Here is a 22,086-nt window from a genome sequence, read left to right as displayed (position 1 = left end):
GTTTTCATTACATTGTTTTCACTAGTAGTACTGTGTGTGGTGGTGTTGGGTTTTTTTTTTTCCAGTGACAAAAGTGGAGGTAAACACGGTATGTATTAAGTTTAGGAGTGAGGAATCAGCAGAATATCAGAAAAGCTTAAAGAAAGATCATTATCAAATTCAGACAAAAGAAAACTGCTGTTGCAAGTTGATGCCATTCTTTTGGTGCTTTTGTATTTTAATGGTTTTGATAAATTTCTGCTGCTGTTTAAGCAGCCTAAATTATTCTCCCTTCAGTTCTGTTTTCTTTTGCCTTTCTTTTTTTGTCTGGAAAACACAGTGGAATCTAGTAGGACAGGAGGCAGCTCATTCACTGTTTTGTGGCTCTGTCACTGGCCATTGTCCCTCTGGCTCAGTTCATGTCACTTTTTGTGTGGAGTAAGAAAAATGCCCATTTAACTTTTTTTTTTTTTTTTAAAAACTCAGACACTCTGGCATTGCTTTAACTTTGAAGAATAAGCAGTATTAAACAAGTGAACATTTTCAGTGGATGCATGGATGATTTAGTTGGGGATTGGACCTGCTTTGAGCAAGGGGTTGGACTAGATGACCTCCTGAGGTCCCTTCCAGCCCTGATATTCTGTGATTCACTGGAGTTCCCACCAAATAATCCATTTGTGCCTTGTAATTTCCCTTTTGGAGTTGTGTTTACAGTAGTTTAAACTTGCACTCTTGTTAGGTTGAATTAACTTGTTTACAGAGTAAGTGCTATGGCTGGGTGCAAAATAGTCTTTTATTTGCATTCTAGTCTTTAGTTTCAATTTTTTTCTTATGTACTTGTAAAATCGCAAGATACTATATGAGTCTGATTGGTGCATCTCAAAGATTCCTGATCAAACAAGATAAAATTAAAATGGCTCCTTGGAGAGAGTGTGCATTTTCATCAGCTGTGGAATTAGATGTCATATTCTTGCACTTGAATACGACAGAGATGTTATACCCAGTGGAAGTAATGTTTTGAGCAACTTGTTCTGCTGTTGCTAGAATCTTGTCTGTTTGTATGGCTGATTTAACTCTCTTCCTTACTACATCACTCTTCCATTATAAATAAGGGTACTTAGATTTTGTGGACATTTTGTTACAAGAGCAAAATGTAGCTCTTCACTAATAAAGGCAAACAGGAGAAATGTGTGGGATGTTTCAAAAACAGCGTACATTAGTTTCTCCTCAACTAACAGTTTGTTTATTTTTACATTTATACAATACCACATCTTAGTTACTCTTATTTTTCACATAGCAATTGACTATATAACTATAATAAAGTGTATTTTTAAATAGAAGATCTATTATAATATATCTTTGCAATGAAGATCTATTTATCTTAACATACTTCCTTTCTGTTTTAGGCATCTATTAGCAAGCTAAAAGTGACTGAACCATGGCTCAGTTTCCATCACCTTTTGGGGGTAAGATTTTTGTAGTTTGATTTTGTTTTGTTTTTAAATCAGAAAAATTACATTCCTTTCCAAATGCATTCTAGATAGTAATGTCTGAGAGACCAATTCACGTAATGTTTAGCCATCTGCTCTTCTGGCACTCTAAGGTGTGACAAAGTGGGTTTTTCCTCCTTATTATGTTGTATGTGAGCCTATGTGAGTCTTACTGTTTTGCATGAATACTGTGTGTACCTCAGTTTTCCTGTGTATTGCACCAATGCCTAGGTGGTGGGAATAAGTGTGTGACTTCTGCTGAGACTCTCGGGGGCAGGTGAGGTGGCTCTAGCTGCTTGCATGTAAGCAATAGATGGTGCCCTTCGTAACCCGAGACCCAGGAGGGGGATGCGACCAGGTGACACTTTGCCTGGGAAGCGAGACAAAGACCAGGAGGACGGGCCAACAGATGTGTCAGAGGTCAGCCGGGCAGTCTGTGGTTGCGGACTCAGAGGGGGGATGGACTTCAAGTAGGAAAGGAGTCAGGCAGGATTGGAAAAGAACTGTCCCCAGGGGCAAGAAGCCCTCCATCCTGCCCCCAATCTCCTAATGGGATCAACACTAGATGGGCAGCATGCTAGCTGGAAGATCACGCCTGAGTCTCAATAGCCCCCACTAGTGGCTCTCAACCTTTCCAGACTATAGTACTGTACTCCTTTCAGGAGTCTGATTTGTCTTGTGTACCCCCAAGTTTCACCTCACTTAAAAACTACTTGCTTACAAAATCAGACATAAATATACAAAAGTGTCACAGCCCACTATTACTGAAAAACTGCTTACATTCTCATTTTTACCATATAATTCTAAAATAAATCAATTGGAGTATAAATATTGTACTTACATTTCAGTGTATAGAGCAGTATAAACAAGTCATTGTCTGTGAAATTTTAGTTTGTACTGACTTAGCTAGTGGTTTTTATGTAGCCTCTTGTAAAACTAGGCAAATACCTAGATGGATTCATGTGCCCCCAGGGGTACACATACCCCTGGTTGAGAACCACTGGCCCACCGACTCCCCTATAGTTACACCTCTGACTGTGGAGCTCAGCTGCATCCCCCCTCTGCTTTCATATAGATTGCAGATGGAGGGCACTGAAAACTGTCAACACCAGCTTCCTCCCACTGCCATCTGTATAAAAACCCATCTATCAACCCCTTCCTTCCACTCATGGACCCCTACACATATGCCAGGCTGAGACCTCCAGGGCTAGTCTTAAACTCTGGACTATACTGTTTGTGTCCTGTCACAAGATAGATAAACTGTTTTATGAACAAGTTCTGTTGAAATAATGTTTGGACCATGTTTATATGAAGTTCTTAAACAGGTGTACATAGTCCTTGAGAATTAGGCATATTTAATTGGGAGTTTTCTTCTCTTGCAGTCTGATCATTTTGTCAATTACATTTTCTGTTTCAAAAAGTAAGTCTGGAACTTAGTGCTCTTTCGCTTTTTGATGAATGAAACTAAACTATTATCTTTTAGTGTATCTTTTACTGTCTGACAACGTACCTTTAAAAAAAAACACCACCACCACCACCGATTTGTTAAAAGCTTTAAAGTACTGGCCCAGGTAAACTTAGGCAATGATGTAAAAATAAAGAACAAGATCTAGACAACTTGTTTTTGCAAGTCTGTATCTTTAATGTCCTTTTCAGGAGAACTCTATTTTGTTAGCATTAGATGTCTTTGCTTTCCTGAGATTCTGGCCAGCAGTAGTTAGTTATTACTGCTTCAGCAGAGCTAATAAACGTTATATGCTCCTGGAAGTGTTGAAAGACAGTGTTGTATTATCGATTCAAAAATTATGAAGACCAACCTTAGGTGCAGTATTGTGTAATAGTATCTTAAATTCTTCAAGTGAGAGATGAAGTGTTGTAGTGTTGCTGTAAGTATAAGGAAAAGTAACCTAGAGGACAAAAGAAAGAGAAACAAATGCCAAAGTGGTTCAACTAGACAGTGGAAGTAGATTCTGCACATCCGTAGTGAAATCTGGAGAAGGCATTCTTAATGTCACTGTATTGTTTAAAAAATTAAAAGTAGTTTAATGTGAAACTTACTAAATATTGAACTACAAACTTTAAATATGCTCTGGAGGATCCAAATAGTACAAAATACTCCTACATGTATGCATTTCTCATTCACTCAGGAGTATAGTGTGGGTGCTCTCTTCCTACCTTGTGCTGCTTTGTTGCCTATTTTATGTCCTCTTGCATGTTCACATCCTTCCTGGATGAACACCTGGCATTCATTTCTAGTTCTGTGATGGTACAAACCCATTTAGTGCACGACTGTTGACGGCTTGTGACACCTCTTCACTGTTTGGTTTAGAAGAGACTGCATCATGTGCTGCGCTGCATGTGCTATTTGAGTGGGATTAGTTTCTTAAATAAGCAAAACCACATGAACTTTCCATGTTTTCTGTCTTTCATTAAATAGACATCTTTTAAATGTTGTGATCACAAATTGCATTACATGTTGTGTGATATTTTAGGTTATAAAATTGCTGAAGCATTGTTCAGAAGTTCATTTCAGTCTTGGTGGTTTGTTATGGTAAGACTGTACATATGGCTGCCTATTTAAGGATATGTATGAATGCAACTGTAGACGAGTTGGATTTGAGATTATTTTTAATCTATTCTAATACTTAAATTTTCATAGGCAAATTAATTCTGCTAGTACCACCAAGTCACAGGGTTAAAATGTTAAAACTTTGTGTATTGAAGACTTGAGGGGGGAAAAGTAGTGTCTCTTTTATGTACTTGTTTCTGACTTCTATATTTTCTTTCTACACCAGGCAACCTGGATATCTGGGCCATAACTGTGGAAGAGAGAGCTAAACATGATCAGCAGTTCCATAGTCTGAAACCAACATCTGGATTTATCACTGGTAATTAGATAGTTTTCACATCCAATTCCATTTAATAATATCTAGAATTCATAGTCAATAAATATGTACAAAAATTCATGGGAAAAATGCAGGCAAGATTTTATTCATACTGTATTTCAACTCTCTTGTATCTTTCTGTCACATCAACTCCATCCCTTTTTGAATATTGCTGAAAACCTTGTATCTTCTCCCTGGTCTATACCGCTTGATTTTTCTCTTGTCATTCTTGAAGTCAGTCCTGGTTCTCTAAAGCATTGCTACTCTATCTTGTAGAACTGCTTGTTACTACACAATAATCATTGTCATAGACTCAGAACCACAGAATCATAGTGTGATGACTTGATGTCACTTAAGTTTGGTGACTGGCACCATTGCGATACCTTGTCATGTTGATTGATCAGTATATGCAAAAGACAGTCTAATTGTAAGTTGCACCTTTTTAAAGAAAATCTGTTTAACAATTTAGTTAAACCAGTGCAAACCTCTGTATGGACAGCCTTTTATATCTGTTTACAAGTGGCTTATATCAGTTTAGCTTGTGAGGATTAAGCAATAAATCCACACACATGGCTTACACAGGTCTTTTAAACCACTGCAGATTGGGCTTAATGCCACAGAGTGATATCAAGATCTTGTTCTGTGGCTGCTTGGTGGCTCTGTTTGGATCTTCCCTTTCTCACTGCAGCTACACGTGGAAAAAGAGAATGGAGGGTGATGTGTTGCCTCCCTTGCTATCTACCTGTTAGGAGGCATTCAAGAGTCTCTGATCAAACCTGTGGTCCTGAGCGTCTCATCTGTGGTCCTAAAGAGCCACATGTTCCTCTCCTGGCACAGGTTGATTATTGCTGCCCCTCATATGACATTGTACAAAAATCTGGTGTGGTTCTGGGTGTAACTTAATTTTGTAAAAAAATTGATAAGTAATACTACTTGTAGTCTTTCTACTCCTTTCCTTCATAGATTATAAAATTTCCTTTTCAGGGACCTAATCCTACTGCACCTAATCCTAATGTGCTGTCTTGTCTTTCCCATCCTTACTCACCTACCTTTACCAACCTGGGCTGAAAATGGGAAATGACCTCAAAAAATTTGCTATTGCGTTTCTCAATGGCTAATTAGTCTCAAATGATAACTGAAGAGTCCCTTACTCAGTTTGTGTTGACTGGTCTGTATTGTACCTTAAATACCCATGAAAAAATTGAATGTTTTATGTTTGTATTGATGGGAAATAGTGTTTCCTGTGGAGAAAGTGTGTGCTTCCTTGATTTCACTAGGCAGATGACTCCAACAAAGAAAGAGCTTTTAAACATGGATTGGGCAGCAGGAACCATATGTTTCCTATTGTCCATCTCCATAGATATTCCTGGAAAATGTTAATGTCAAGTTAACTTAAAATGGAAGCAACTGGTGCAAATTTAAATATTAAGGCATGGGGTGGATATCTCCCCACTAGATACCCTTGATTCACCAGTACCTAAAATTAATCTGTAGTATTGCTTGTAGCTAGCTAAGTGATAAACTGAATTTAAATAATATTCTGTATTATATCATGTTACAATATATGCCTTTTAATGTTGCTCTCTTTTGAATGTTTTGTGTTGTAATTTAACTTTTAGCTCTGTCTTCTCCTGGGTATTATTAGCAGTCTTTTTGAAATGATGCCTTACTAATTTATTTTACAGGTGATCAAGCTAGAAGCTTTTTTTTCCAATCTGGGTTACCTCAACCGGTGTTAGCACAAATATGGCAAGTATATTAAAAAAAAATCTTCAACTATATTGGAGCAAGGAATTCAATTACACAACCTTTACACTTAACATGCTGCTATTTAAAATCACTTGCTTTGCTCAGCCTATAGTCTAAAAGTCAACAAGACAAAAGTCTTTGTTGCTATGATCCAGCTGTGAATTTTTTTTAAAGTTACTAATATATTTAGTATGCCTCTTGCTGGAGGTGGCCATCTTATTGAAAAGTGATATTTGTAACCAAGCGGTGGTTTGGTAAGAAATGTAAGAAGAGACCATATAAAATGTTTCCAGCTTTGTTATTAATATAGTCATAAAATGCAACAATTAGTTTTTTTTTTAAATACTTAAGATACTAGATATACTAATGGGACTGTTAAACCAGACCTGCACAATTGTCATAACATTTATAATCTGCATAAAATCTACTCTCATCATAGTTCAGTGATAATGGAGTTTAAGGTGGGAGAGGAGGAACAATGATTTTTTTTATTTCTGGGTGAGTGAACAAATTTGCAAAGCTGTGTTAAACTGCTAATAAACCCATTTGGAAACTGGCATCTAGTTTCTTCATGTAGGGCTTTCAAATTGCTACTGTTCCAAAACATATGAAACTTCGACTCAGAAATGCTAATTTTAATGAAAATCTTGAAGAAAATATATTCTTGCTAATTGACTTTCCTTCGAAACTGAGCAAAATGAATGTGATTTTTTCCTTTGCACAGTGCACTGGCAGTGAGGGGTGGGGAGAGGAGGGATCACTGTGTTGACATGGTATCTACACAGATGAAAGTTAACATTAACCAGTAAATACAATGCGTTGTTTTCCATGGTGTCTCCTTATTGCAGCCACTCTTATACTAGTAGAAATGTCTCCGTATTCCATTCCCTTAGGGAAAAGAGTGGCTCTCTATGAAAAAGGAGAGTCATCTTGCAAGAAGACAGCTGCTTTGGAAATGAGTATCTGCCCTCTTGCTGCTTTATGACAAGGCTTGAAAGAGAGGGTGTGTGGGTGTTCTTTTGTTTCATTTTTGGTCTTCGAAATATAAGGCAAATCACATTTGGCCTTATTTTGCTGGAAGACTTGTTGAAGGTTTCAAGTGTCCATTTAAAATTTCTCTCCTCTTAATTAAAGAGGATGGAATCTTTAGTCTTAAGACATTCTTTCTCTAAAACTGTTCACTAGGCATTCGTTTTAAATGTGTTGTTAAAACTAAACAGTTGTAAATAGTCTGAGGGCCTGTCGAAATAAACATTCAGTGCGAAGAAAGCTAGGGTGTAAATCTATCTGTGTGGACCCTGCTACTGTGAATTCAAAAGTTCTCTCATGTGCATTGACCTACTCCTGTTTCAAAGCTGAGTAGATCAAAGTGCACTGGGCAACTTTTAGTGCACAGTAACAAGGTCCACAGGAACAGCTGGTGCCTGGCACTCTCGTGTGCTTTAAATTTGCTGTGCATTTAGCTGTTCGTCTAGATATACCCTGACTAAAAATCTCTTCCCCTCTGAGTTATTTAAACTTTGTCTATTGAGAGATTATCATTCCACTAGCTCTGTAGTTATAGAGACTAGACCTGATTTTTGTAACTTACAAAAAACAAGAAGCAGAAATAAAACTTTAATATATTAAGGCACCTCTCTAAATCATAAGGTAAGGGGGAACCCTTTTTTCTTCTTCGAGAGGTGTCCCTGTGGATGCTCCACTGTAAGTGTTAGTGTGCTCCTACACCGTTGTTTGGAGATTTTTACAGCAGTACCCATATTGGCCGCGCATGCACAGAGCCTGCCTCACATACCAGTCTTGACTTAATAGTGTCCATGTGCAGCTGAACTCCTCAGTTCCTTCTCTACCATCCCCGGCCAGAGTCAGACCTACAGTAGACTCATTAAAACTTTCTCTCCGTCTACATCCTTTTTTCCCTTAGTTTAGCATTCTACTTACTAGATATGTTCATCCCTTAAAAAAAAAAAAAAAAAAATTTGTTCCCGCTTGTTCCTCTCAGCCTCCAGCGGACACTAATATGCCTGGCTCCCCAGGATTTAAGCAGTGCACTATGTGCAGGGATGCCATCCCTATCTCGGATGGTCACTCCCAGTGTATAAAATGCCTGGGGGAGTCCCTCATTCTTCAAAAATGTGCCTATTGTTCCAAATTAAAATCCAAGTCACATAAAGACAGAGAACTCTGCCTGAAAATGATTCTTGGGCAGAAGTCACTCGGACCTGCTTCTGACCCAGGTATAGACTCCTCAGTGAATCACAGCCCTCCCGCCTCCAAAAAGGACAAAAGAGAAAACGCCCGCCTAATTACCCAGAAGGGAAACATTGCAAGCAAAAAGGTTGCCGAGCAGGTCTATTTCTTCTATGCAGACCTTCTCTCAGCTCAGCACCTTTGATGTGCTGGGTTCCTCCGGCATCACACTAATCCCACCTCTGGCTGCGGCGACAGCACAAGCTCTTGGTGCTGAGGCTTCCGACTTCCAATTGCCTGCCTCTCTCATGGCACCGTTCGGCACTGCAATGGACACGGTGCCAGCACAGAGGAACAGACCCGGGCTGCGCTTACCTCCCCGGCACCACCAACCTCAGCACATGCATTGAGCACTACGGTGTAGAGAACGTCGGTGCCGAACAACCCTCCAGTGCTGCAGGCACTCCTAACAGAGGGGTTTCCTCTCACACAGGCTCTCCGGCACTGCAGTTGATTCATTTACCAGACCTGCAGGTGTCACCTAACCTACAGTCACCTCTACTTGACACCTTTTTTTTTTTCCCGGACATTCACATGTGGTCCGGATAGCTGTCTCCTGCTGTATCTCCCTTTTCTAGTGATGAGGATGCCATAGTGCAGGGAGACTTTTCACCATACCAGTTCTCCCAGTCAGACCCAAATCAGCACTGGTCACACAAAATCTAGGTCTTTGTTCATCAAAGACCTTCCTCCCTGGTATACGAACCCATGGATGGCACCACCTATGCCCTTTCCCAGTCAGTGGCAATACTGAGGTCCATGGGCAACATATAAGCGATCCCACTATGATAGCCAAGAAGCCAGAAATAGGAACAATACCACCTCGCCGCCACCAGTGCATACAGCTACAAATGAGACAAAAACAACAAGCTGTTACTCCACACTTCGATGAACATGCTATACATGCTTTCCCAACCCTTCTGGAGTCCATATCCACACAGGAGGAGGCTATACTGGCTGCCCCACCAACACTGTCGGATGATTTCTTAAAATTTCAAGATCTCTTCAAAAGAGTCGCCAATGAGTTGAGGATTAATCTAGAGGAAGTTTCTGAAAACCAGTATGGGTTGACTGACATTCTGCAACCTACCTCCACATCCAAGATTGCCTTACCTATAAATTCAGCCATTATGGATCCCGCCAAAACCATATGGCAGACACCAGCTACTAGCACACCTACCTGTAAGCGAGCTGACAGGAAATATTTTATTCCTTCCAAAGGGTTGGAGTTCTTTTTTACTCACATAGCCAAACTCATTGGTAGTAGAGGCAGCTAGCCACAAGAACAAACACCAATTTGCCCGTTCTACCCCAACTGTTAAAGACAGTAAAAGGCTGGACCTGCTTGATCGTAAAGTGTATGCTTCGTCCACATTACAATTCCGGATATCTAATTATTCTGTCTCTGAGGGACAAATCATCTCCTGTGCCTCACTACAAGCTGTGCTTGATGTTGCTAATACAGCTGCATGGTCCACTGCTACAGCAGTCATGATGCGTCGAGCTTCATGGCTTTCATAGTCGTCTTTTCTCCACGCTGTTCAGAATACCAACGAAGATCTCCCTTTTGGTGGTGGAAAACTATTTGCCAGTAACACCAACAACGTACTTCACTCCATGAAGGACTCGAGAGTGACATTACAGTCTCTCTGTATCCAAACCTCTGTGTCGGGTTCCCTCCCCACTCTGAACTCTGGGGTACAGATGTGGGGACCTGCATGAAAGACCCCCTAAGCTTATTTCTATCATCTTAGGTTAAAAACTTCCCCAAGGCACAAATCCTTCCTTGTCCTTGGATGGGTACTGCTGCCACCACCACGTGAGGTAGACAAAGATTCAGGAAAAGGACCACTTGGAGTTCCTGTTTCCCCAAAATATTCCCCCAAACCCCTTCACCTCCTTTCCTGGGGAGGCTTGAGAATAATGTACCAACCAATAAGTAAGGTGAGCATAGACCAGACCCTTGGGTTTTTAGGACACTAAAAACCGGTCAGACACCCTGCAAAATAGGAGGAGACAATATAGATACCAACCTTATCAATGTCCATGCTACCTGACGTATACTCAACAAAGTCATAGACCATATGAACAACAACATCAGCGACCAAGATGTTACAGCGACCATTGCTGTAACAATTCATCGGCTCCATGTCAGCCCCCTCCCACAAACAAGCAAATTTGAAGATGTGGTTGAGGATATAGAAAACATCATCCCTACTTCAGTGCCTATTCCCTTTCTATCTTTGCCCCCCAGCCCCCTCCACCCTGTCCTTTTTCAGGGACCCCTCTCACTAACAACTGCTCCGCCAAGAGGTGCATCACCTCTTCCAATTAGGAACAGTGGAACCAGTGCCCGACCAACACAGAGGAAAAGGGTTGTATTCCCATTACTTTCAACAGAAAAGAAAACTGGGGGATGGCGACCCATTCTTGATCTCAGATGCCTCAACAAATGCATTATTTAAAAAAAAAAAACCACCTCAAAATGGTGACTCTTGCAACCATAATCCCAGCACTGAAGCAGGGAGATTGGTTTGCAGACCTCGCCCTGCAGGGCGCTTATGTTCATGTGACCATACATACTGCCCATAGACATTTTATTCGCTTTGTTCTGGGCTCACAACACTACCAGTACAGGGTCCTACCTTTCGGCCTCTCGCCTGCGCCTCATGTCTTTTCCAAACTCCTCGCAGTTGTAACACCTCATCTCAAAAGGCATGGAATCATAATTTTTACTTGCCTCGACAACTATCTTTTCAAAGCCAGGACCCTCCAAGAAGCCATTCAGTCCACACAACAGACAATCCAATGTTTCCATGCTCTTGGCCTGCAAATGAACAAAGAAAATCTACACTCACACCCACCCCACAACTGGAGTTCATAGCAACACATTTCAACTCGCATAAAAGAATAGCACCTCTCCCACTCCACCTTCTCAACGCCATCAACAGTCCACAGGTGTCTGCAAGAGATTGCCTACAACTCCTAGGCCACATGGCCTCTTGCACTTTTGTTGTCAGGAACGCTCGCCTCTTCATGAGGTGTTTCCGAAGTTGGATGACCACTGCCTACAGACTGAATGTCCAATGTTCTTCAGAGTCAAGGACACCCTCCACTGGTGGACATTGCCTCACAACCTTTGCTCCGGGGTCCCCTTTCTGCAGGACGTCCCACCAGTTACCATAACTACGGACGCATTCCTTATGAGATAGGGAGTACACATGCCCCACGTAACCGGGCGCAGACTCACCGGCGGCGCCTCTTGCTGGTCGCCTCAGGGAATTAGCGTTCCAGCCTCCGGAGCGCCCTCTTCAGTGTCTCGCCTTGCTGCTGGTTCCCGTGTCCCTCCCAGGACCCCGGTGCCCCTTTCACTGGGTGCTGCCCCCTGGCAGTACCCCACAGTTCTGGGTCTTCCCCTCCCAGAGGAACCCCCAACCCACTATCCCTACCTTGCCTTAGTTGTAGACTCCTGCCAGTCTCCAGCTAGCCCCCACGCCCTGGGGCAGACTGCAGTATGAGCCACTCATCACAGGCAAGGTTGGGTTTGGACCTGCTGCCTCTGTCTAATCTTGGGCTGTTCCCTGCAACCCCAGTACCTGTTGGACCTAATGCTAGGCTACAGCCTGGGGCTCTCCTGCCTGGAGTTCCCCCAGCTCCTCAGGCCCTTCCCCAGCCCTGCTCCAATCTAGGTATTCTGCTTAGGTCCCTGCAGCCAGGTCCTTCGCTCTCAGAAGCTAGAGAGAGTGTCTCTTCTGCTCCTGGCTTCCCTGGCTTTTATAAGGCCCACTGGGTCTGTTAGGGGCGTGGCCCCCAGCTGCAGCTGCTCTGCCAATCAGCCCAGCCCTTCCCCTGGATCAGCCATCTCCCAGGGCTATCTTAAACCCCTCTGGGCCAGAGCGGGTGTCCACCCCGCTACACCCCCCCTAAACCCTCACGCCTGGGGGAAGGGGGGCCTCTTGGCCAGGGCTCCCCAGAACTAGCCCTCCAGGGTCGCCCCTCCAGGCTCACACACCTTCTCTCTGAGGCCTCCCAGGCCCGGGAGATCTCCCGGACCTGGGTCTCCACCCTCTGGCGGGCCCGTTCCGCAGCCTCAAGTCACATCCTTAATTCCGGGTCCCCCAGAGTCTCTTCTGTCTCTGTATTGATCCCCACTATTCCCTGTCCTACCCCAACCTGGGTCCCGGCCTCCTGCTGGGCCTAGTCCGTTTGGGTTTCCCTGTCACAGACCTCCCTGGTGATGGTCTGGGTCCCGCCTGCTCGCAGCTCTTCCCCTGCCCCAGCCCTCTCCCAGGGCTATCTTAGACCCCTCTGGGCCTGAGCAGGTGTCCACCCCGCTACACCCCAATACACTGTCCAGGGGCTTTCGTCTCCTGCCGAGAAGTCCCTTCACATCAACGTCTAGATCTCTGAACGCTATGCAATGCCTGCCTCCAATTTCTTCCCTTCATACAAAACCGACGAGTCAGGATAATGACTGACAACATTGCCTGCATGTTCTATGTAAACAGGCAAGGGGTGGGGTGTGTGATGCCATTCCCTTTCTACAGAAACGATGAAACGGTGGAACTCGTGTCTCAGACACAATGTCTGAATATCAGCTGCATACTTACCTGGCTCTCTCAATACCACCACAGATGACCTCAGCAGAAGATTTCCCACAGACAACGAATGGGAACTAAACGAGGATATAGTACTAGACATATTTCACACATGGGAATACCCAACCACAGACCTTTTCACAACTGCAGCAAATAAGATATGCCCAACATTTTGTTCCAGAGCGGAACTAGGCAAACACTCCTCAGGGGATGCGTTCATGTTCCCATGGAACACCGACCTAACATATGCATTTCCCCGATACCACTCATACACAAAGTACTGATAAAAATACGAACAGATCAAGCCAGGGTCATAACGATTGCCCCAACATGACCCAGACAGGCATGGTACTCTTTCCTTGTCAAGATGGTGCTTTCTGCACCCATCCCACTACCCCCTGCCCGAATCTCTTGTCCCAACAACACGGTCTACTACTCCAACCCAGTTTAACCATGTTATACCTCAAGGTTTGGCTCCTTCATGGTTCTCTCATGCCGAGCAAACTTTCTCGGAGCAGGTTCAAAATGTACTCCTTCATAGCACAACAAATTCTATATGCACCACCTACCTTCATAACTGGACAAGATTTACACAGTGGTGGGCTGCCACAGAAACCGCTCCTTTTTTCCGTGCCTCTCCCACTAATCCTCAACTATCTGTTAGAGATTAAACTTTCTGGATTCTCCCTGAGTTCCATCAAAGTCCATTTGGCCGCAGTTACAATGTTCCATGGTGCCACCAACAGTAGGCTTATCTTTGCTCACCCCATTACTAAGCGATTCCTTAAGGGACCCCAAACCCTATACCCAGACATCAAATGGCTTAATCCACCTTGGAACCTTCTCCTAGTCTTAAACTTAACATGCCTAATCCAAAAACCATTTGAACCATTAGCGACATGTTCCCCCTACATCTCTCTATGAAAACTGTATTTCTAGTAGCAATTACCTCTGCAAAATGCACAGGAGAAATTGCAGCACTCATGGCTGATCCACCATCCACCATATTTTTTAAGCACAAAGTCACCCTGTGCTTACTCCCCAGAATTCTACCAAAGGTGCACTCATCTTTCCACGTCAATGAGCCTATCCATCTCCCTACCTTTTTCCATAACCACATACAAATTCCTTTGGATCTACAATGCACACTTTAGACCTGCGCAGAGCTTTGTCCTTCTACTTGGACAGGGTTAAAACCTTTAGGCATTCCGACAAGCTATTCGTCCCCATTGCAGAATGCTCTAAGGGCTCATCAGTCTCTAACCAGACTTTCCAACTGGGTTTCGAGTTGCATTTGGCTCTATCAATTACAGAATGTGACTCCCCCTACTTTTATCAGGACTCGCTCCACCAGATCCATGGCAGCCTCAGTGGCCTTTCTACGTAATGTCGCCCTTAAGGACATTTTCAGAGCTGCCATTTGGGCTTCTGAAAATACGTTTGCAAAACATGCTCTTACACAGGGACCCATCACCGATACACGTGTGGGCAGAGCTGTTCTATCTACTGCATTTCTTCCAGATCTGAAGTCCCTACCTCCTTGAGAGATACTGCTTTTCAGTCACCTACAGTGGAACACCCACAGGGGAAGAAGGAGAAGAAAAGTTACTCACCTGTGCAGTAACTAACTGTTCTTCGAGATGAGTGTCCCTGTGGGTGCTCCACTCTCCACCCTCCTCCCCTCTACGTCGGAGCTGGGACGGCCTCCGTTGTAGAGAAGCAACTGAGGAGTTTGGCCGCGCATGCACACTATTAAGACGGGTGTGTGAGGCAGGCTCCGCGCATGTGTGGCTGATATGGGTACTGCTGTAAAAATCTCCGAACAGGGGCGCACCCACAGGTGACTCATCTCAAAGAACGTCAGTTACTGCACAGGTGAGTAACCACCTCTTGGTCACTTCTTAATTAAGTGGAGTCTGCATTTTAGGTTAGATAAGCTAATTTGCATCTAATTCCAAGGAAGGAACAGTGAATAAGAGGGTGGGATCACAATAGCTAGAGCAAGAATACCACTTGAAGAAGAACTTCCCTCCCCATTAGCCTCTTTGGATGAAGCTAAGTAAATATCTGACTGTAGATAGTCTAGCACAGATTACTGCTGTTTTACAAAAATCCTAGGAGTTAAAAAGGAACTCTAAGTGGCTCTTTCCACAGAAACTGAAAGCATGCTTAAAAATCTGATAGTTTCCTTTGTCATCAGTTGAAGCATAATTGTGTGTAAATAGACAAGTTCTCAGCCAGATCTTTGGCCTGTAATGCAATGGCAAGAAGGCAATTATATTAACAGCCACAATAGTTGTTCAAAGCAATCTGAGATGTAAAGAAACAAGAAATTTTGACCTACCCCGATTTGAGGGGTAGGATACTCCAAAGGACATCTTTGTGTGGTGGATTAAACGATCAGTAGCATGGTTCCCAAAGGTCTTGTGTTAGCTTCAAATCTTTGTGCTTATTCATGTGGATCCATTGTCACTTTTAGGTCTGAGAGACTTTCGGCTTCCATGGAGGAAGAGTGTACAGCACTTAAATAGGAAAAGCTTCAGGAGGTGTCACAAGATCTATTTAGTGGATTCATCTGCCTCAGTCTTTAGCCCAAGTGCTCTGTACGCTGTTTCAGACTATAGGTCCAGATCTTTATATGTGGGAAGAAAACTATTTACAACCTTAGTTCTCTATCTGTATTCTCTATTTCCCAGTCTAGTTGGAGTTCACCACTGACAATACCCTCAGTTTGCTAGGACTGTCATTTTTTATGAAGTTTACAGAATCTATAGGAAAAAGTTAAAACAATAAGCAACTTAAGGCCCCCAGTGCTGCAAATGTGTATCTTTACTTGTGTATCTTTACTTGCCGCAGGGGCGGATTTACCAGTAAACACAGGGTGCCCTGGCACGGGGCCCCCCAACAACAGGGGGCTCCAGGGCCAGGCACTCAGGCAGCTCAGCACCAGCACACACATACACCCCTCCCGCGGGGGGGCGCTGGGCAGGGGAGCAGGAAGGAAGGCTCCCTTGCAGCCTCAAGGGAGCAGGCGGGTGGTGTGGGTGGCAGGAGTGCTGCAAACGCGGAAGGACTCAGGAGGAGCACAGGGCGGCCGCGCAGCCAGCCGGAGAGAAGCGGCACTTTGACGGGGAAAGCGCTGCTTCTCTCTGGCTGCTGGCTGTGTGGCTGCCCCTGCTCCTTCTGAGTCCTCCGCCCATGTTCGCAGGGCTGGATTCCGAAAGGGGCTTTAGAGCTGCAGCCTGGGGCCCCCTTAGCCAAAGGCCCTGCAGCCCCTGCGTTCCAGGATACCCTGCCTGGCAGGGGACGGCCCCCAGAATTGTGGCCATGGGGGTGATGCCGCACTGCGCGGAGCCACCTGTACCCCCCCTGCAGCAAACAGGAGCTGCCCCAGGTAAGTGCTCTGCACTCCCTGCCAGCCTCCTCCCCCACCCTGAGCCTCCTCCCCCACCCTAAGTATCGCCCAGACCCTGCACCCCCAGCCCTGAGCCCCAGGAGGAGAATGGAGAAAAAAAGAATGAAAAACGGGGTTGGAGGGGAGATAAGTGAAACTGCTCCCCCCACAGTTGGGGGCCCCAGAAATGAAGCTGAGCACAGGGCCCCACTAACTCTAGATCCACCACTGACGTGCCTAATTATTTCCAAGGTCTTCAGTAGGGCTACTTGCTTGAGGGAAAGTTTTGCATATGATAATGTTGGCAGGATTGGGACCTAACTCATTAACTTGTTAGATTCATGGCTCCAAAAACCAAGTCTGATGTAATGCAAAGTCACATCTGCTTTTATAGATTCTTTTGTTAGCTAAGGAAGCATTGTCTGGGGAAGTACAGCTATGAGGCAGGAATTGCTGAGGGTTTGGCCTTGTTGACTGATAGTTCCGACAGCCTTCAGATCTGTTACAGGAGGAGTAATGCATTTTAGAATTGTCAAAAAGATATCATTTCATAATTTTAAAAAAAATTGGCTTGCATATTTTTAAAAATATCTTCAAGTATGATTTTAAAAGGTGTAGTTCTCTTTTAAATTTGGTGAAAATTGGATTGCTATTTTGAGTAATGAAAAATCTGTTTTCACTGAAATAGAATGTCAGGAAAAGCTACCTCGTTGAAATGGTGTTTAAATATTTTCTGCCCAACAGAGCTATTGTGAAAATATTTTGAAGTTGCAGTAATTTGTTTTTAGACGTGAGACTACACGAAGGCTGTATTATAAAATTTAAAATTCAGTTCTTAACAAAACATCTGTGAGCATGTTGGGACTTTTCTAGCGCAAGGCCGAGGAACTGCTATGGTTTATCATGACAATTCCTCTGCTGATCTACTTTTTTCAGGCTTTGTTGTCTGTCAAGCCAGTAATCTATAAAGTGTCTAAATAGTCTTTGAAATGGGACCGTAATGATTCAGAAGGCAAGAACTATTTTTAACTGGGCCATAATCTGGATTTCTTCCAAAACCCACAATCCCTCCTGAAATCCTCCACCCAGTCCCCTTATCTCTAGCTTAGTTTAAACTAGTACGGGAAATAACCAGTGCAAGCTGCTGCTTATTATATTCAGAATTCTATTTCTGCAGCGAACATTAAAATAGTTGGTAGATTTACCCTCTTCTGACACCTGCTTTCCTTCTAATAGTCTCAAATTTGTGGAAGCTAGAAGAATGATGGGAAAATATGATGGTAGGGCAGACCCCGGGATTTTACTATTTAATGTATACAGTAGTTTAGTGACACTGAAGACTCAGTTCCTGCTGTTGTGTTTGGGTTTCATAGTTTAGGATGAATATGGGAATTTAAGGCTAGATTTAATCCAGATCTTCAGTTGCAGTAGAACTTCCTGGCTGGAGTGTGTGGCATTCTAAAAATAACCTTTAGAAAGATATTTTTATAGTTTAATAAGCCATGCTCTAAGCAGCACACATCCTGCCTGCCCAATCCTTGCCCTCACCATCAATCTCACAGATGGCAATATTGCAGAGATTCCACGGCAAGGTATGGGAAAGATGGTAGTGCTGCTTCTACCAAAGTGTAGGCGGGGAGAGATTCATGAGAAGAGGACCCCTTTTGCACCTAGATTTTGGGGGTCTGATTCAGCCTTTTGCAATTATCCAAGTAAAAATATCTACAGTTATGAACACAGGCACATTTTATAGATATAATAAATCTGTAATCAATTTACTGTTCTATGGTGGTTTCCAGCCAGGTCTCAAATAAATGAATTAATGTACATTAAGTTCTTCCTAATTTTGTTATAACCGGATACTTGTGTTTTGTGGAACAGTGAAATGTAGGTGGTAGTTACTGTCAGCTACTCACAGCACAAGGCAATGTTTACACAAAAGTAGCATTGTAAACTCAGAGTATGTGGTTAGATTCTCTTAAAGTGATAAGAAACATGAAGTTTCTCTGTTAATTGAAAAGAGCCTTTCAGAGATACAAAAGCTTAGCTTTGTATTTCTGCTAGCACACTGTAATCATTTAAATGTGTGTAAATAATGCAGCGTTGTAGTTGTACTTCATTTTCCTGAAATTTGTGTGAAGTTGAATAAAGTAGCAAAACTGTTGAACTACAGCAAATGAGTAGAATAGCAGGAAAGACATTAACTAGAGATGAAAGATTTTTTTTTTTGACTAAATGGGTAGATAGGAGTTTTCTCATTCAATGAACATAATGGGAAGTGTGCATATCTTGCTTCTGATTATTATTAATTGCACATAGAAGGAAACTATGTAGAGTAAAAATGTATTGCCCAAAATGTGGGAAACTACTAATGGAATAATACCACCTAGCTAGGTATAATGCTTTCCATTAGTAGATCTCAAAGTGCTTTCAAAGGAGATCATTATCATGTAATGTCTGAATGAACCAGTCACATACAATGTGATGATACTTAATAGTATTCTCATGGTCAGGTGTGTGGCAGATTGAGGAGCTCTTCCTACTTTTAATAGCCGAAAACCTCCTGGAGTAGTTTGTAAATAAAAGTTGATTATGTAGTTGTAGAAGCCTTCTGGGCAGAACAAATAAGCACTGTTACAAAGGCATTTGCTTAAATATCTCCCCCCCCCCACAGCTATTGTACCACTATATCCCAGCATCAGAAATCACTTAATTGCCTGATCTGACAGTGCCAATTGGATGGACTCAGCAGAACTGACTTCTACATATGAAAAGTGAGAGATATGTTTAGTGGGGAAAACACCAGTTGCTCAGAGTGTGATCAAAGAAATCTGTCAGAGTAGCTTTCTTCAGGCAGTCTTTCTCTGATTGATATTTATGGTTAACCACCTGAGACCACATATACTAACCCCCGCCCCCCCCACCCCCCCCCACCAGTTACAACTTGGGGTCTGAATAAAGGATGACTAAACCCTGAAGAAAACTTTAATCAGAATAAACATGCTTTTCCTTTGAGTATTCTTGTAGACTGAGTGGCCTTTTTATTTGCCTTCAAAAGGTCTGGTGTTCTTTTTGTAAACTTTGTAATTTTGTAAATTTAACTTAAATATTTGTTACTGCATTCCATCATCTTTAATACTTAGCAATTTATAAGTAAGTTACTACACCTACAGTATTCATGTCTTCCTTTCACTCAAATGCAAAAGCACTGGAGGGCAAGTTATAGCCTTTAAATCTCTGGATTCCTGGGTAGAAATTCTGACAGATCAGATGCCTTTGACCTCAACCTTAGTGTCTGTGAACATTTCAAAGTCACCATGTAACTTGGTATAATTTTGATTTTCTTTCTAATCAAGCATCTTAGGAGTTGAACATGACTGCTATAGGTCAGGATCAAGGTGCATTGGTTGAGCTATGTCAGTCTGAAAAAGTAAATAAGCACATTGGTGAGAGACTTCTAACAAACTGGGTCTTCCATTACAAGAGCTGGATGATACTGGGGACAGCAAGAGAATTCAACATGTTGTATAATAGCATCTCTCTTGGTGGTATCCTCTCCAGCCACTGGGAAATGTCCACTCTGATCTTCTTGTCGAAACTTAAACTATGCATTTCTTCAACAAAGGAATGATATTTTAGTTCAGTACAGCAGTTGTGGGGTAATATGCACAAGGCTGAAGTCTAAAAGTAATTCGCTATTTGAAAGGTTTCAGAGTAACAGCCGTGTTAGTCTGTATTCGCAAAAAGAAAAGGAGTACTTGTGGCACCTTAGAGACTAACCAATTTATTTGAGCATAAGCTTTTGTGAGCTACAGCTCACTTCATCGGATGCATACTGTGGAAAATACAGAAGATGTTTGTTTTTATACACACAAATCATGGAAAAAATGGGTGTTTACCACTACAAAAGGTTTTCTCTCCCCCCACCCCACTCTCCTGCTGGTAATAGCTTCGCCGCTCATCTGGTCCACTCTCCGCAATGGTACCTGTGGAGAGAAGATGAAAGCGGTTAGTTACCTGTCCGCGTTGCTGGAACCCGGACATTCCCCCTTCTTCTTCTGGAGGTCACATGTTGCCAAGCTTCTTCACTGGCCTCTTGGCTCTGCTGTGCAACCTGCTCTAAATCTTTAGAGCTTTGTGCCCGTAGAAGCATATCCTGACTTTTGTCCAGAAAATCCTCTGTTTCTCGTATGCAACGCAGGGTCGTTATCTGTTGCTCCAGACCTTCAATCTTCTCTTTCAATATGGAGACCAGCTTGCACTTTGTACAGACAAAGTTGCTTCTGTCCTGTGGAAGAAAGACAAACATGGCACATCCAGTGCAGGTCACAACAGCTGAATCCCCCCTTCCATATCACCTTCCTACTGTGAGCTTCCTCAGAGAAGTTGGCAAGATGTAAGCCTCACTGGGCTCACTCCAGGCGAACTCCCAGGCAAACTCCTGTTGTGTGCTGCTCTGCTGTTCCCCGCTGCTCCGCCACCACTCAGCTGGTTCGCGAAGCTCTGGCTATTTTTAAACAGCCAGGCTTCCCTGAAACAGACAGCCCCAGTGCCTGCCCCCTGCAGGCTACCAGCCAATCAGGCACTCACTCAGGCTCTCACACTGCCCTCCCAGCAAACACACACTCGGATACTCACCAATCCCAGGCAAACTCCTGCTGTGTGCTGCTCTGCTGTTCCCCGCTGCTCAGCCGCCGCTCAGCAGGTTCGCGAAGCTCTGGTCCACTCTCCGCAATGGTACCTGTGGAGAGAACATGAAAGCGGTTAGTTACCTTCTGCGGAAGTTCTGCGGAAAAGGACCTAGGGGTGACAGTGGACAAGAAGCTGGATATGAGTCAGCAGTGTGCCCTTCTTGCCAAGAAGGCCAATGGCATTTTGGGATGTATAAGTAGGGGCATAGCGAGCAGATCGAGGGACGTGATCGTCCCCCTCTATTTGACATTAGTGAGGCCTCATCTGGAGTACTGTGTCCAGTTTTGGGCCCCACACTTCAAGAAGGATGTGGATAAATTGGAGAGAGTCCAGCGAAGGGCAACAAAAATGATTAGGGGTCTGGAACACATGACTTATGAGGAGAGGCTGAGGGAACTGGGATTGTTTAGCCTGCGGAAGAGAAGAATGAGGGGGGATTTGATAGCTGCTTTCAACTACCTGAGAGGTGGTTCCAGAGAGGATGGTTCTAGACTATTCTCAGTGGTAGAAGAGGACAGGACAAGGAGTAATGGTCTCAAGTTGCAGTGGGGGAGGTTTAGGTTGGATATTAGGAAAAACTTTTTTTCACTAGGAGGGTGGTGAAACACTGGAATGCGTTACCTAGGGAGGTGGTAGAATCTCCTTCCTTAGAAGTTTTTAAGGTCCGGCTTGACAAAGCCCTGGCTGGGATGATTTAATTGGGGATTGGTCCCGCCTTGAGCAGGGGGTTGGACTAGATGACCTCCGGAGGTACCTTCCAACCCTGATATTATGTGATTCTATGTAAAGTGATCACTCTCCTTACAATGTGTATGATAATCAAGGTGGGCCATTTCCAGCACAAATCCAGGTTTTCTCCCCCCCAACACTCTCCTCCCACTCTCCTGTTGGTAATAGCTTTTCTAAAGTGATCACTCTCCTTACAATGACAGGTTTCAGAGTAACAGCCGTGTTAGTCTGTATTCGCAAAAAGAAAAGGAGTACTTGTGGCACCTTAGAGACTAACCAATTTATTTGAGCATGAGCTTTCGTGAGCTACAGCTCACTTC

General features: G+C 43.5%; 1 protein-coding gene and 1 long non-coding RNA gene across 6 annotated transcripts in view; one reads left to right on the top strand and one right to left on the bottom strand.

Annotated features, from left to right (window-relative positions):
* The window catches only part of ITSN1 (intersectin 1), a 224,493-nt gene that overhangs the window by 38,599 nt on the left and 163,808 nt on the right, over positions 1–22,086 (top strand). For all 5 annotated transcript variants that reach the window (XM_084626735.1, XM_084626738.1, XM_084626736.1 and 2 more), the window contains 3 exons: positions 1,386–1,445; positions 4,265–4,357; positions 6,040–6,103. In XM_084626735.1, the coding sequence (XP_084482861.1) occupies positions 1,418–1,445; positions 4,265–4,357; positions 6,040–6,103 (185 nt within the window). In that variant the 5' untranslated portion in view covers positions 1,386–1,417. The remainder of the gene's footprint in view (positions 1–1,385; positions 1,446–4,264; positions 4,358–6,039; positions 6,104–22,086) is intronic.
* Positions 20,114–20,813, bottom strand: LOC311519863. Its single transcript, XR_014711397.1, has 2 exons — positions 20,704–20,813; positions 20,114–20,331 (listed from the first exon to the last, which is right to left on the bottom strand). It is a non-coding gene; the product is annotated as an uncharacterized lncRNA (long non-coding RNA).

The sequence above is a fragment of the Lepidochelys olivacea genome, assembly GCF_965140295.1.
Source record: "Lepidochelys olivacea isolate rLepOli2 genome assembly, chromosome: 1".
Lineage (NCBI taxonomy): Eukaryota > Metazoa > Chordata > Testudines > Cheloniidae > Lepidochelys > Lepidochelys olivacea.
Note: the sequence above shows the minus strand (reverse complement) of the source record. Positions and strands in the feature narration are given on the sequence as shown.